The sequence below is a fragment of the Musca domestica genome, unplaced genomic scaffold, assembly GCF_030504385.1.
Source record: "Musca domestica strain aabys unplaced genomic scaffold, Musca_domestica.polishedcontigs.V.1.1 8, whole genome shotgun sequence".
NCBI lineage: Eukaryota > Metazoa > Arthropoda > Insecta > Diptera > Muscidae > Musca > Musca domestica.
The window spans coordinates 6,026,763-6,039,838 of NW_026712409.1; the positions used below are offsets into that span (position 1 = coordinate 6,026,763).

At 32.7% G+C, this 13,076-nt stretch overlaps 1 protein-coding gene across 1 annotated transcript in view; it reads left to right on the forward strand.

Annotated features, from left to right (window-relative positions):
* Positions 1–13,076, forward strand: part of LOC101894838 (uncharacterized) — a 375,018-nt gene that overhangs the window by 299,113 nt on the left and 62,829 nt on the right. Inside the window, exons 4-5 of the mRNA XM_059130884.1 lie at positions 1,051–1,128; positions 1,236–1,368. Coding sequence (XP_058986867.1) covers positions 1,051–1,128; positions 1,236–1,368 — 211 coding nt within the window. The remainder of the gene's footprint in view (positions 1–1,050; positions 1,129–1,235; positions 1,369–13,076) is intronic.

Below are 13,076 nucleotides of genomic sequence, written 5' to 3' on the forward strand. Positions count from 1 at the left end.
TTTATAAGAGTTTATTTATTCAAAATTTGGACCCTTTGTGAAGGAAGTACTTGATGGAGTGGACCGATGTTATCTATTTTTGCACCTGACCTAGAACTGACGTAAATATTAGGATTTGCAAAGTTTGGGCAAAATCGGACTATTCCCTCTCTTTCTGTGCAGAAAATAATTTTCTTGTAAATTTCTGTATTTTGTGGGGGAGGTACCAGAAGGAGAGGACCGATATAATCCATTTTTGCACCTGACCTAGATCTGACGTAAATATAAGGATTTGCAAAGTTGGAGCAAAATCGGATTATCGCTCCTCATTCTATACAGAAAATATTTTTCTTAAAAATTTCGACCTTTTTGGGAGAGGTGCCAGAAGGAGTGGGCCGATATTACCCATCTCCGAACTGGATCTAAGTTTGACAAAAATATTACGATGTACCAAGTTTAGACCAAATGGGATACTCCCTTCGACAGTTGTCGTGCAAACAGACAGACGGACAGACATCGCCATAAACCGATAGATGTATACCCTCATGTATCTGTCGACAAATTAACTAATATCTTCTAAGCTGTTTTTTCATAAATTAAATTCTCTTTTCACGTGTCCCAATTCCCAATACCAACGACTGTACGATTGTGTGCATGATTATATTACGACAACGTCTTGTTTGCCATTTTTCGTTGACATTCTTTTAATGTTCATGACTTTTATTATTTTGCATATTCGGATTGTATTTTGCCTTTTTGGGAGGTTTTATTTGCTTATGTTTTTTTTTTTTCTTCTCTTCATTTTTCTGACATTGTTGCTCTAAATATTGTCGGTTTATGATGATTGTTTTATGAAGGAAACAAAAAAAAAAAAAAAAACTCTTCGACCCGCATAAAAAAGTGAACAAAGCAAACACACATACAACGGGGGATATCTTTAAGAAAGCAAAGAAATTAAAATGAAGGGATTTTTGTCGGTTTTCTTTATTTCTGCATAAAATATTTTCAAAGTCATATTAACAATTATTTTTGATATTTAAAACGCATTTTCTGTTTTGTCTTTATTTTTAGGTTTCTTGGATAAGAAAACGTGATTTACATATCCTAACAGCAGGTTCTACCACCTATACATCTGATCAAAGGTTTCAGGTGAGTTGTATTTTTTATGTGATATTTTAAGGAATTTTAAAATAGAGGGACATTTATATTCTGTGAACTGAAAATAAAAAATCCCTTTTTATGTTAATTATTTTAAGGTTCTGCGTCCTGAGAACTCTGGCAATTGGACATTACAAATCAAATATCCACAGCCGCGGGATTCTGGCATATATGAATGTCAAATAAATACCGAGCCAAAGATGTCCTTATCATATACATTCAATGTTGTTGGTAAGTTTAAAAAAGAAAGGAAAATACGAAATATTGTTATATAATCTATAAAACTCCATCCAAAGTTAAATGTTATGAATTTTTTCATCCATATACAGTTTTTTTTAATTTGTTAAATTTTTCTCATAATTAATTTTTTAAAATTTTTATTGTGTTTGATTTTTATTTGTTTTATTTATTTTTTATTTTATTTGTTTTTTTTACATTACATTGTTCATGAATTTTGTAATTTTTATTTTTTTTTTATTTTATATTAAAAAAGAAAATAATAAAAAAGAAAGAAAAAACTAAATATTTTTATATAATCTATAAAACGCCACCCAAAGTTAAATTTTATGATTTTTTTCATCTATATATCTTTTTTAATTTTTTTAATATTTCTCATAACTCATTTTTTAAATTTTTATTTTATGTGATTTTTATTTGTTTTATTTATTTTTTTTATTTTATTTTATTTATTTTTTGCTATTGTTATACATTGTTCATGAATTTTGTAATTTTTATTTTATAATAAAATATATATTTGTTCCTTTTCTTATAACCTTTGTTTTATTTAATACATTCTTCAAAACTCACTTTTGTGAATTGAAAGCACCTAAAAATATATAAAAATACCATTCTGCACAAATGTTTAAAGATGGGCATTACCTCCCTAATAATTAATATATTTTTGGAAATCGGACCACATAAAAGATTGCAATTTTAAATAATTACAACAATGTGTGTGTTTTCTCGCCAATATACAACACTTATTTCCAGTTTAAGGCAAAAGTGTGCAATCAATATCCAGTTTTTGGTGTAAAAAACCTGAGTTTTTGAGAAATAAAAAAATTGGCTTATTTGGATCATACCAATAAATAGATGGCGCTATTTTCTTGTTATTGCCAGTGTTGCCCTTCACCCAGCAAAAGTTACCAATATACATTAAAGTTTGAAGCATGCTCTTAGGCGCATTAAATTTCTCATCTTACCCTTTTATTAGCAGATATCAAAGCGAATAATAGAGGGTGTAGTTTTATTAAAAATATATTTATAATTAATATTTTATGCATAATTTGTTTTTTCCATTCGCTTGGAATATTGGCAAAAAAAAATATATTTTTTGAAAATATGTTTTTTTTTTCTGTGAGTGTCAAACACAATAAAGCTTTTCCCCTTGTATTTTTGGTTTTTGTAACGAAAAAATACAAACGAAAATGTCAGAAATAACGATAGGAATAGAAATTGTTACAGAATCTCGCCAAAATTGTATGTATATGAGGGGGAATTTAGTATAAACGATTTTTTCATATCATTTTATTTTGCGAATTTTGCAGGACCAAATTTTTCAAAGTTTTTCTCGTAATTTTTCAATTTAATTTTACCAATTTGTGATAAATTTTGAATTTATTGGGGTGGCCACAATCAGCAGAACTCCTAATGAATTTAAATGTAAAAATTAACAAAATAATGTTTATGGATACCCTTTTCGGAAAAGGACGAGAGCTTTTTAATTTTTTTTTAAATCCCATATTAAAACGAATACGTTTTAATATTTTATTTCTTCTTTTTAAAATGGGAAGTTTGGCCTACTTGATTTTTACAGGGGTGTTAATGTGTTCTCTTCAATATATACATTTCTTCAAAAAAGGTGTTTCGCAAAAATTCCTAACGATCCCATTTTGGGCCAAAGTGTGCTCATTGTTAAAGATATGCAGGCTCAAAAATTTGAGCATGTTGATCCATTCTGCTGGTTGGTGGGCAACACTGTCAATAACATGAATTTAGCGCCATCTATTGATTGGCATGATCTAAATGAGCAAATTTTTTTAGATTCCCCTGTTTTATGTAGGGGAATCTAAAATTTTTTTCTCATGGTTTAGCATAAACCGATGTTTGAAGCATGCCTTTAGGCGAATCAAATACATTGCAGTTCCTCTAATAAGCAAAAATCAAAGTGAAATGTAGACGGTGCAATTTCGTTTAAAATTTATTTGTTATTGACAATTTTTATAAAATATTTTTTTGCCTCGAATTTGCATTCTTTGGGTCCAGAGTCTTCCATATGAAAGTATTTACAACATAAGCCTTTAGCAATTCAGAAATTTTCCAAACAATATTTGTTTTGCTCAATGACGAACCCTATTAAAGTTGGTGATAGTCAGTTAAAATATATATCTTCAGTCGATTTCGGGGTAATTGTGCACCAATTGACCTGCATTTTGGCACATTCGACCAAATTCAGTCTAGAAGCATGTACATCAAATATGGTGAAAATCGATTCATCCGATTTGTCTTTAAGTCACATTCGTAATATGCACTCCACAATAATGATATTTTTGCAGATGTCTTATAGAGCTCGGAAATACTTGGAAATTTTATTGAGATCGGCGTAGATTTGGATATAGCTCCCATATATATCCTTAATCCGATTCCAGGTTTATTATGCAAATAATGACTGATATCAGTACAAATGGAGAGAATTTCGGAACTTACGTTTCCATTCCGACATATTTAAAAAAATCCATCTCGAGCAATGTTATTTGGTATAGAAGATAAAAATGTGTCCATCAAGTTTGGGGAAAATCGATTCAGAATTAGATATGTCTTCCATATATTAGTTCCCTCTGAAACCAAATTATATCTGCTAAAGGTTCATAGGAGGTAGGATCTACTTCCCAAAAAAATATCGCAATATAGATTCTTTAGTTACGGGAGCTCCACTAAATATACATAGTGGTGTAGGGTATCATATAGTCGGCCGCCCGGCTTTTGCTTTTCCTTACTGGTTTATTATCTACAACCTATTTCTATTCAATATTATTTTTTTTTTTTAATTTTAAATTGACAAAGGGTGCTCAGCAACAATTTCCCAACGATTAATTCAAATTTTAGGTCAAAGTGTGCTATAGCCATGTTCCACTGTTTAAAGACATGTGAATTTTGTGGAAAATCGAACGAATATTGCTCATTTGAATCATGTCAATCAATAGATGGCGCTGTTATCATGTCATTGCCAGAGTTACCCTCACACAAACTAATTTTACCAACATATTCTAATGTTTGAAGCATGCTTTTAGGCGCATAAAATACTTTACCTTTTCTTATAATAGAAAAATCAAAATGAGTACATACATTGTGCATTTTTTTTTTAAATATATTTATTATTAATAATTTGTATATAATATATATTAAAACATTAAGGTTTTATTGTGACCATTTTAGTAGGCCTGCATCCTCCATAATAAAGTATTCACAATTTTCATGTATTGTACAACCGTTGACGTTTTAGGACCTGAAATGAAAAAATGAGAAAAATCATAATGAAATTATTGCCACTTAAAATTAAGAATCGAAATATCAAAAAACAGAAAATTAAGGTTGTGTATAGTTCGGACTTCAGGAATATCAAGGAAAAATGTCGGTAGTTTTTATACTTTTGTGAAATGTTTTGTCGTCATGTTGAAGTACTTTGGGATAAAAATATTTTATATTGAAGACAATCGACTCACCGATTTCAAATCTACGAAAAAATCGATGAAAATGTTGGTTTGCAACAATAAAATGCTGGTTTGCATATCTATACAGGGATTCTGCAACATTTTTTGTGATATTGAATGGCATAATTTTTGTGTTACAATTCTAAAACTTTATTTCTATTCGTAAAACAGATCGTTAATACATATATTTTTTAAAATATTTGGAATAATAAATAACTTATACTCGCTTCACAATTTTTGTTGCAACTTTTCAAAATCCTTTTCATATTTTTCATATTCTCTCCTTTCCTGTCTTCCTATTTATCTTCCCCACCTTCTTCGTCATTAAATATTTGTCTAGTAAACATATTGTATTTCTACATTTTTAAAAATTAAAGTTCGTTTGTTATTTTTTTTTTTTGGGTAAGCAGGTACCAGTAGCTTATCTAATTCGTCTCCATTAAAAATTCATATTTTTTCCTATGCCTAGCCATATTGAAACGTGCATATTTTTTCCCAAAACTAATCCCTTAACAACTTAGTAAACCTTTCTTCGTTAGTCCGTCCGTTCTTTCGTTCGTTATTTTTCGTTCAAACAAAAACAAATATTTTATCTAAATTGTTTAGAATTTCCCAGCTTTGCTCTTAAATATGCATAAAATCCATTATTTATGTACATAAGGAAAACACTTGAAAATATCTTTGTGTCAGACGCACACAAACACACACACACCCACTCAAAGGCACACACACACAACAACACAAAAACTGCGACCGACCATATGGTACGGTTTAGTAGAGTGAAAAAATAACACAGCATCTTTGAAAAGCAACAGCCCAAACATCATTCCCATTAACATCCTCACCAAAGGCTGTCGTCCACAAGCCAAGAACATCAACAACATTAAGATAAGAAGGAATAACCCTTTTCTTCACTCTCAAGAACTTTATAAATATTAAGTTTTTTTTTTACGTTCTTTTGGTAAATTGAAAAACTTACAAGAGTGTAAAGTGGTCTGGGGAAAATGTGTAATAAATAAAAAAAGGAAAAAAATAGTATGTACACAGAAAATATAATAACGTATGTGTAGAGGGGGAAAGGGAGCAATTTTTGAGGAGAACTAGAACATTTCTTCTTCGCTGAGATCATCTCTCGTATTCTCCGAGAGAGCTTTTCTGAGAAAACTTTTTCGTCTTCTCTGAGAAAACCTTCTCGTCTTCTCTGAAATAACATTCTAGTCTTTTCTGAGAAAACCTTCTCGTCCTCTCTGAAAAGACATTGTCGTCTTCTATGATAAGACCTTTTCGTCTTCTATGAGAAGACCATCTTCTCAGCTTTGAGAAGACCATTTTCTAAGCCAAAAGAGGGTCATCTTCTCAGCCAAGAGAATACCTTCTTTTCACCCAAACGTATGATGAGATTGGGAAAATTGAAATTTCTCGTCTTTTCCGAGAAGATCACTCGCCTTCTCTACGAAGATCTGTCGTCTCTTCTTAGATGACCTTCTCGTCTTCTCTGAGAAGACCTATTCCTCTTATATGAGAAGACCTATTCATCTTCTATGAGAAGACCTATTCCTCTTCTGTGAGAAGACCTATTCCTCTTCTGTGAGAAGACCTACTAGTCTTCTGCGAGAAGACCTACTAGTCTTCTATGAGAAGACCTACTAGTCTTCTAGGAGAAGACCTACTAGTCTTCTATGAGAAGACCTACTAGTCTTCTATGAGAAGACCTATTCGTCTTCTATGAGAAGACCTATTCGTCTTCTATGAGAAGACCTACTAGTCTTCTATGAGCATCTTCTCAGCTATGAGACGAGCATCTTCTCAGCTATAAGACGAGCATCTTCTCAGCTAAGAGAAGCCCATCTTCTCAGCTAACAGAAGACCATCTTCTCAGCTATGAGAAGAGCATCTTCTCAGCTATTAGAAGAGCATATTCTCAGCTATGAGAAGAGCATATTCTCAGCTATGAGAAGAGCATTTTCTTAGCTATGAGAAGAGCATCTTCTCAGCCAAGAGAAGAGCATCTTCTCAGCTTCGAGAAGAGCACCTTCTCATCTATGAGAAAAGCATCTTCTCAGCTTTGGGAAGAGCACCTTCTCAGCTATGAGAAGACTTTATATTTATAACATATGTCCTAATCCTCCATTCAGCATATGCTGTCTATGTGATGACATGGTCCTTGACTCTTAATCAAAGGAAGAAGGACTTTGATATAAAGTTATTTTTCATGATTTTCAAGTGTTTTTGATTCTATAAAAAATATTAACCTCGAATTGCAGCTCCAAATTTAAATAAAGAAAGTCATAACTTGTAACTTTTTGATGTAGGCCATGGCGTAAATAACAAAGAGCAAACGAAACTTTTTCTGTATGCTCTCAGTACGATTGAAAGATACAAAAACACCTACACACCTACAGAAAGGGTTACTTGATAATATTGTCTGTAATGGAATTGAAGGTAACAACAACAACGACACGACATCAATTGAAACGGCAAATAAACAATCAACAAAAAGGGATCCTTGAGAGAAAAAAAAATATGAAATCATATTAAACTTTTGATTAGATTGAGTGATTGTTGAAGTGTTTGTTTCGATGATCGAAAAAGGGAAAACAAAAACAATCAAAAGTACAACGCAAATCAAGTAACAACAACATTGAAAAGTCACTTAAAAGATAAAAATAAATTGAAGGATAAACAAAAGTTTTTCAAAACATGGATTTACGATAAAAATCAATATGGAGGGAAATTCTTTATTAAGTTGTTACGAATAACAATTAGGAAATTAGATTTTAATAATAAAACAAACAAAAAAACGATGCTTGTTAATTTATTTAAATTAAAAAATATGAACGAAATTTAATTAAGCAATTTAATGACTAATTGGAAAATATTTAATATTTTTATCAATGAGAAAAGTTTCCAAAACAAGGAAATTTACAAAAAACCGTTACATTATTTGAATTTGTTAAATTGTTACTGCATTTTATTGATATTCAAGTGTATATAATACTGCACGTAAAAAATTATTTTTATTTTTAAATTTTCGGGAAAGAATACTTCAATACTTATTCGACAAAAATTATATTAGCTGTAATATAAAATACAAATATAAATTGCTATATGATAAGTAAAATACCATGATTAAAAATTAAAATATCAATATTTTTCAAACCCTTAAAATATTCTAATTTAATATCAGTGTAAATGAGTTTGGGAGAACAATGAAACGTGTCTCAGATTAAGGTTCATTGCAACAAGAACTCTATGTAGAAAACTGTTTTTTTTTTTCTAAAGGATTATTGCTACTTAAACATCATTCTCATATATCAACATCTAATGTGACCTTATTATAAACAAATATTTCCACAACAAAAGCAAATGACCGTCATCGCAGACACAAAATGAAAGTCAATCCTTTCTTTGTTTTGAACCTAAACAAACATCATTAAAATTGTTTTGCAGTCATAGCGAGAAAGATAGATAAAGTAAAGAATTACATATGAACTTTTTATATTTTATCATTAAATGGCACACACAAACACACACATCAAAGGGGGAGGTTCCAAAGCAGTTGGCCAATATTGACCAATTCGTATCTGACCTAAGACTGATATAAATATTACTGCGTGCTAAATTTCGACTATATCGACTACTTGCTATACTAGATATGAGAGCACCGAAGTTTTCCATTTTCATACTTCATCTAATACAGATAAAAATATTGGTATGTGCAAAATTTGGAGGAAATTTTATCCAATTTTATGCGAAATCATAAATTCTGATAAATTACATATTAAAATCGGATTTCTGGTTAAGGGAAATATTTAGATATGGCAAGTTTTATAGACCCTTACCCTTTGTGGGTGAGGTATCCCATCTTCACAACAGATCTTGTGTTAGTAGAAATAATGAGATTTGTGAAATATAAAGAGATAGAAGAAATAAGCATCAGGTTATTTCGCGTTTTATGGTCTTCATGGATATTCAAAATGTTGACCCTTTGTGGGGGAGGTACTAGAAGAAATGGTCCGATCTGTACTATCTTTATAACAGATCTTGTGTTGATGGAAATATTGAGATGTCTCAAGTCCGAATGTAATCGAATGTTAATTTCGTGTTATATGAGCTTCATGGATATTCAATATGTTAACCCTTTGTGTGGGAGGCACCAGAAGGAGTGGACCGATATATTCCATCTTCATACCAGATCTTGGGTTAATAAAAATATTGGGATTTGTGTTGTTTTAAGAGAAATGGATGCTTATTTAGGATTTTATGATAGTTTTGGTTATTCAAAACTTTGAGCCTTCGTGAGGGAGGTACCAGAAGGAATGGTCCGATCTCTGCCATCTTTATAACGTATTTTGTGTTGATGGAAATATTGAGATATACCAAGTTTGAATTGAATCGGATGTTAATTTCGTATTTTATGAGCTTCATGGATATTCATATTTTGACCCTTTGTGTGGGAGGTACCAGAAAGAGGGCACCGATATATTCCATTTTCACACCAGATCTTGGGTTAATAAAAATATTGTGATGTATGTAATCTGAAGACAATCGGACACTTATATCACATTTTATAAGATTTATAATAATTCAAAATTATGACCCTTTGTGGGGGAGGTACTTGCTGGAGTGGACCAATATTGTCAATTTTCGCATCTTACCTAGTACTTCTACAAATATTAGGATGGAGCAAAATTGTATTATCCTTTCTCTTTCTGTGCAGTAAAATATTTTCTTTGAAATTTTTGACGTTTTGTGTGGTAGGTACCAGAATGAGTGAACCAATATTGCCCATCTCCGAACTCGATCTAAGTTTGACAATAAGTTTTGGACCAAATCGAATGCTCCCCTCGGGAGTTATCGTGCGCACCAGCCAGACAGACAGACGGACGGACGAACATCGCTAGATCGACTCCAAATGTCCTCTAACGGATTTGGTCCAAAGAGACATAGGGTCTAAAACCGTTATTTCGACTAGACACGTTTTGCCCGTATCAAATGATATATGGCTGAAGGTATAAAAAGCAGATCAGGATTTTCAGTGCTTTTTAGCATTTCCCTACCATATTCTCTGTATTTTCCTAATGAATTGGATATCCATGCTTTGTGAGGTGGAATTTGTCTAAAACTATAGGGCAATGAAATTTGAGGTTTCTTCAAAAATACTGCCCTACCAATGAACTTTATGTTGTCTTAGGTCAAATAAACAACAAATAGAGATCGTAGAGCTCGTATAACTTAAAGATATTTTGACTACCTTAACGTAGTCAGGGAAAATCCATGACCGATACTGTCAATGTTTTAAACATTTAAGCATGTTTTGTATGAAAATGTCCTATTTTGACTGTTGACTTGCCAACACCAGAAAATATCAAGGCCCATTTGTAAAAATCAAAGAGGAGTAATAGTTTCCTTTTCTGTCAACGTGAAATCCATCAAGAGAAGATAGCTCATAAAAATGTTCTACAAATTTTAAACGTTGGATACTTTAAAATAGTTGCCATTAAAAATTGAGTTTTGGAAGCAAAAAAAGAGAACAGCTGCCTTTGCCGTACTACCTTGTATACAATTGTTTTATATATTTTGTTAAATTAAATATTAACTCGCTTATTCAATGTGGCATGAACGCCGTTTTCTACTTTATTGGCATTTATTTAGAATTTTAGACTTTAATTTCCCACAAATCAAGTAGTAGCAAGGAAACAAGTAAAAAAACATTAAGTTCGGCCGGGCCAAACTTTTAATACCCTCCACCTTAGGGTAAAAAGAAACATTAGAAGAAATGTGGCAAAAACCATTAAAATGCCGATTATGGGGAGGTACCGTTATATGGGGGCTATACCAAAACGTGGACCTATAATTACAATGTTTCGCCACCGGAGCTGGAACCCATTATGACCCACAAATACCAATTTTTAGACAAATCAGTGAAAAAATGTGGCAAAAACCATCAAAATACCGAATATCGGGAGGTACCGTTATATGGGGGCTATATCAAATCATGGACCCATGCATGCAATGTTTCGCCACCGAAGCTGGAACCAATTATGACCAACAAATACCAATTTTCGAACAAATCCCTGAAAAATGTGGCAAATTACCGAATATCGGGAGGTACCGTTATATGGGGGCTATACCAAAACGTGGACCTATAATTACAATGTTTCGCCACCGGAGCTGGAACCCATTATGACCAACAAATACCGATTTTCAGACAAATCGGTGAAAAAATGTGGTAAAAAAAACTAAAATACTAAATATCGGGAGGTACCTTTATATGGGGGCTATACCACAACGTGGACCTATACATGCAATGTTTTGCCACACGCTCAGGGACCCGCTATGACCTACAAATACCAATTTTAAGACAAATCCGTGAAAAAATGTGGCATAAATCATCAAAATACCGAATATCGGGAGGTACCGTTATATGGGGACTATACCAGAACGTGGACCGATATATCTCATTTTCAATACCAACCATCCTAGACACAATGCAAATAGCTCTGCTAAATTTTGGAGCTCTACGTCAAATAATGTGGGCTGTATCGTGATTTCAACAGACAGACGGACAGACGGACAGACAGACAGACAGACGGACATCGTTAAATCGACTTAGAATTTTATGCTGATTATGAATATATATACTTTATGGGGTCTAAAACGAATATTTAGGGATGTTACAAACGGAATGACAAATTCCAAGGTGGAGGGTATAAAAATGCATAATTTAAAAAGAGAGAGACACCGTAACGTATGAGCAACATCATTACATGTAAATGTTGCTCATACGTCAATGTACAGCAGCAGCGTGCCACTGCAACTGCATTATTTATGGCCTGGCAATATATTTTGATTTGAAATCAGTTTAGTAGTCCGGACAATCTAAGACCCATAAGAAAACCATAAAGTAAACATAGCACACACAGACGGACACTGACTAACACAAACTGTCATTAATCATACGCCCTAGTGGTTTGAAAGAAAAAAAAAGCGATATTTCTTTATAGATTTCCTCTTTTACTCCTTTAATTCAACTCGAGCGAGCCAAAGAGAAATAACAGAAAAAAATACGCCAATATGTTTTTACTTTGTCCTCTCCAGTAAATCTTAAGAGTAATTTAAAATACATTTGCATGGAGATTTCGAAGCCAAGTCATTCGTAGGAGAGTTCAAACATGAGGCAATGACGATGATGACGACAACGACGAACACAGACAGTTGTTAAGTATCAAACACCAGACATCTTGAAAATAACTATAGGATAAAGCAGCAAAAGCAAAAAAGAAGAAACAAACGGATACAAGTGTTTGAAAGTGCATGTTAAGCAATAAATTAGAAAAACACATGTAACCACACACACACACACATATTTACAGACAGATACAAAGGAAATTTGGTAAATAGTATTCTTTTTCGAAATGCTTACGAAGGGTAATGTGTTTGATAGCACACACCTACATTGTGTAATTTATGTTACGAAGACAATCAAGTTGTGTTGGGGGAAAGGAAATGTATGGAAGATTAGAAAAAAACAATGAAAAAAAAAAAAAATATTTTATCAGGAAATAATCAAAATCTAATCGAATGGAATTTCTGCTTAATAAACCTATGTTCGAGGTCATGTTTTTAGACTTCAAACAAGATTTAGTTAGAGTGAGGGAGTAAAACATTTTTTAAATTTTGAAAATAATTAAAGTCCTTTAATTACAGGGTCAAACACAATAAAGTCAAATGGCATAATTTTTATATATTTTTTTTAATGTTATTGAATAAAAGCAAACAATGTCCGAAAAAGCATAAAATTTTAGAATAATTTTAGATTTGTTCGAATTGGTCAACTTTGGCACGAATTGTGGCCTTCAAACGGCCAACGAAACCGTGACACGCAGTCCGAATGTGGCCCTGCAGTATTTTGGCCCGTTCCCAGCGAAGCGCTGGCTTGATACATCAGACCCGATAGTCCAACGGATTGGTATCCGGAGACTTTGGTGGTCATTGTGCGCTGGAAATGAAGCGAGTAACCTCATTTTGTAACCATTCTTGGGTGGCGCGAGCTGAGTGCGATGGTGCTGAGTCCTGTTGGAATGTCCAAGGTCTGCGGCCAAAATGTTTGCGTGCCCAAGGCTTTAATACACACTCCAGAATATTTTCGCGATAATATTCAGGATTTATTTTGATTCCAAAGTCGATTAATACGAGAGGAGAGCGACCATTTGCTGTTATGGCAGC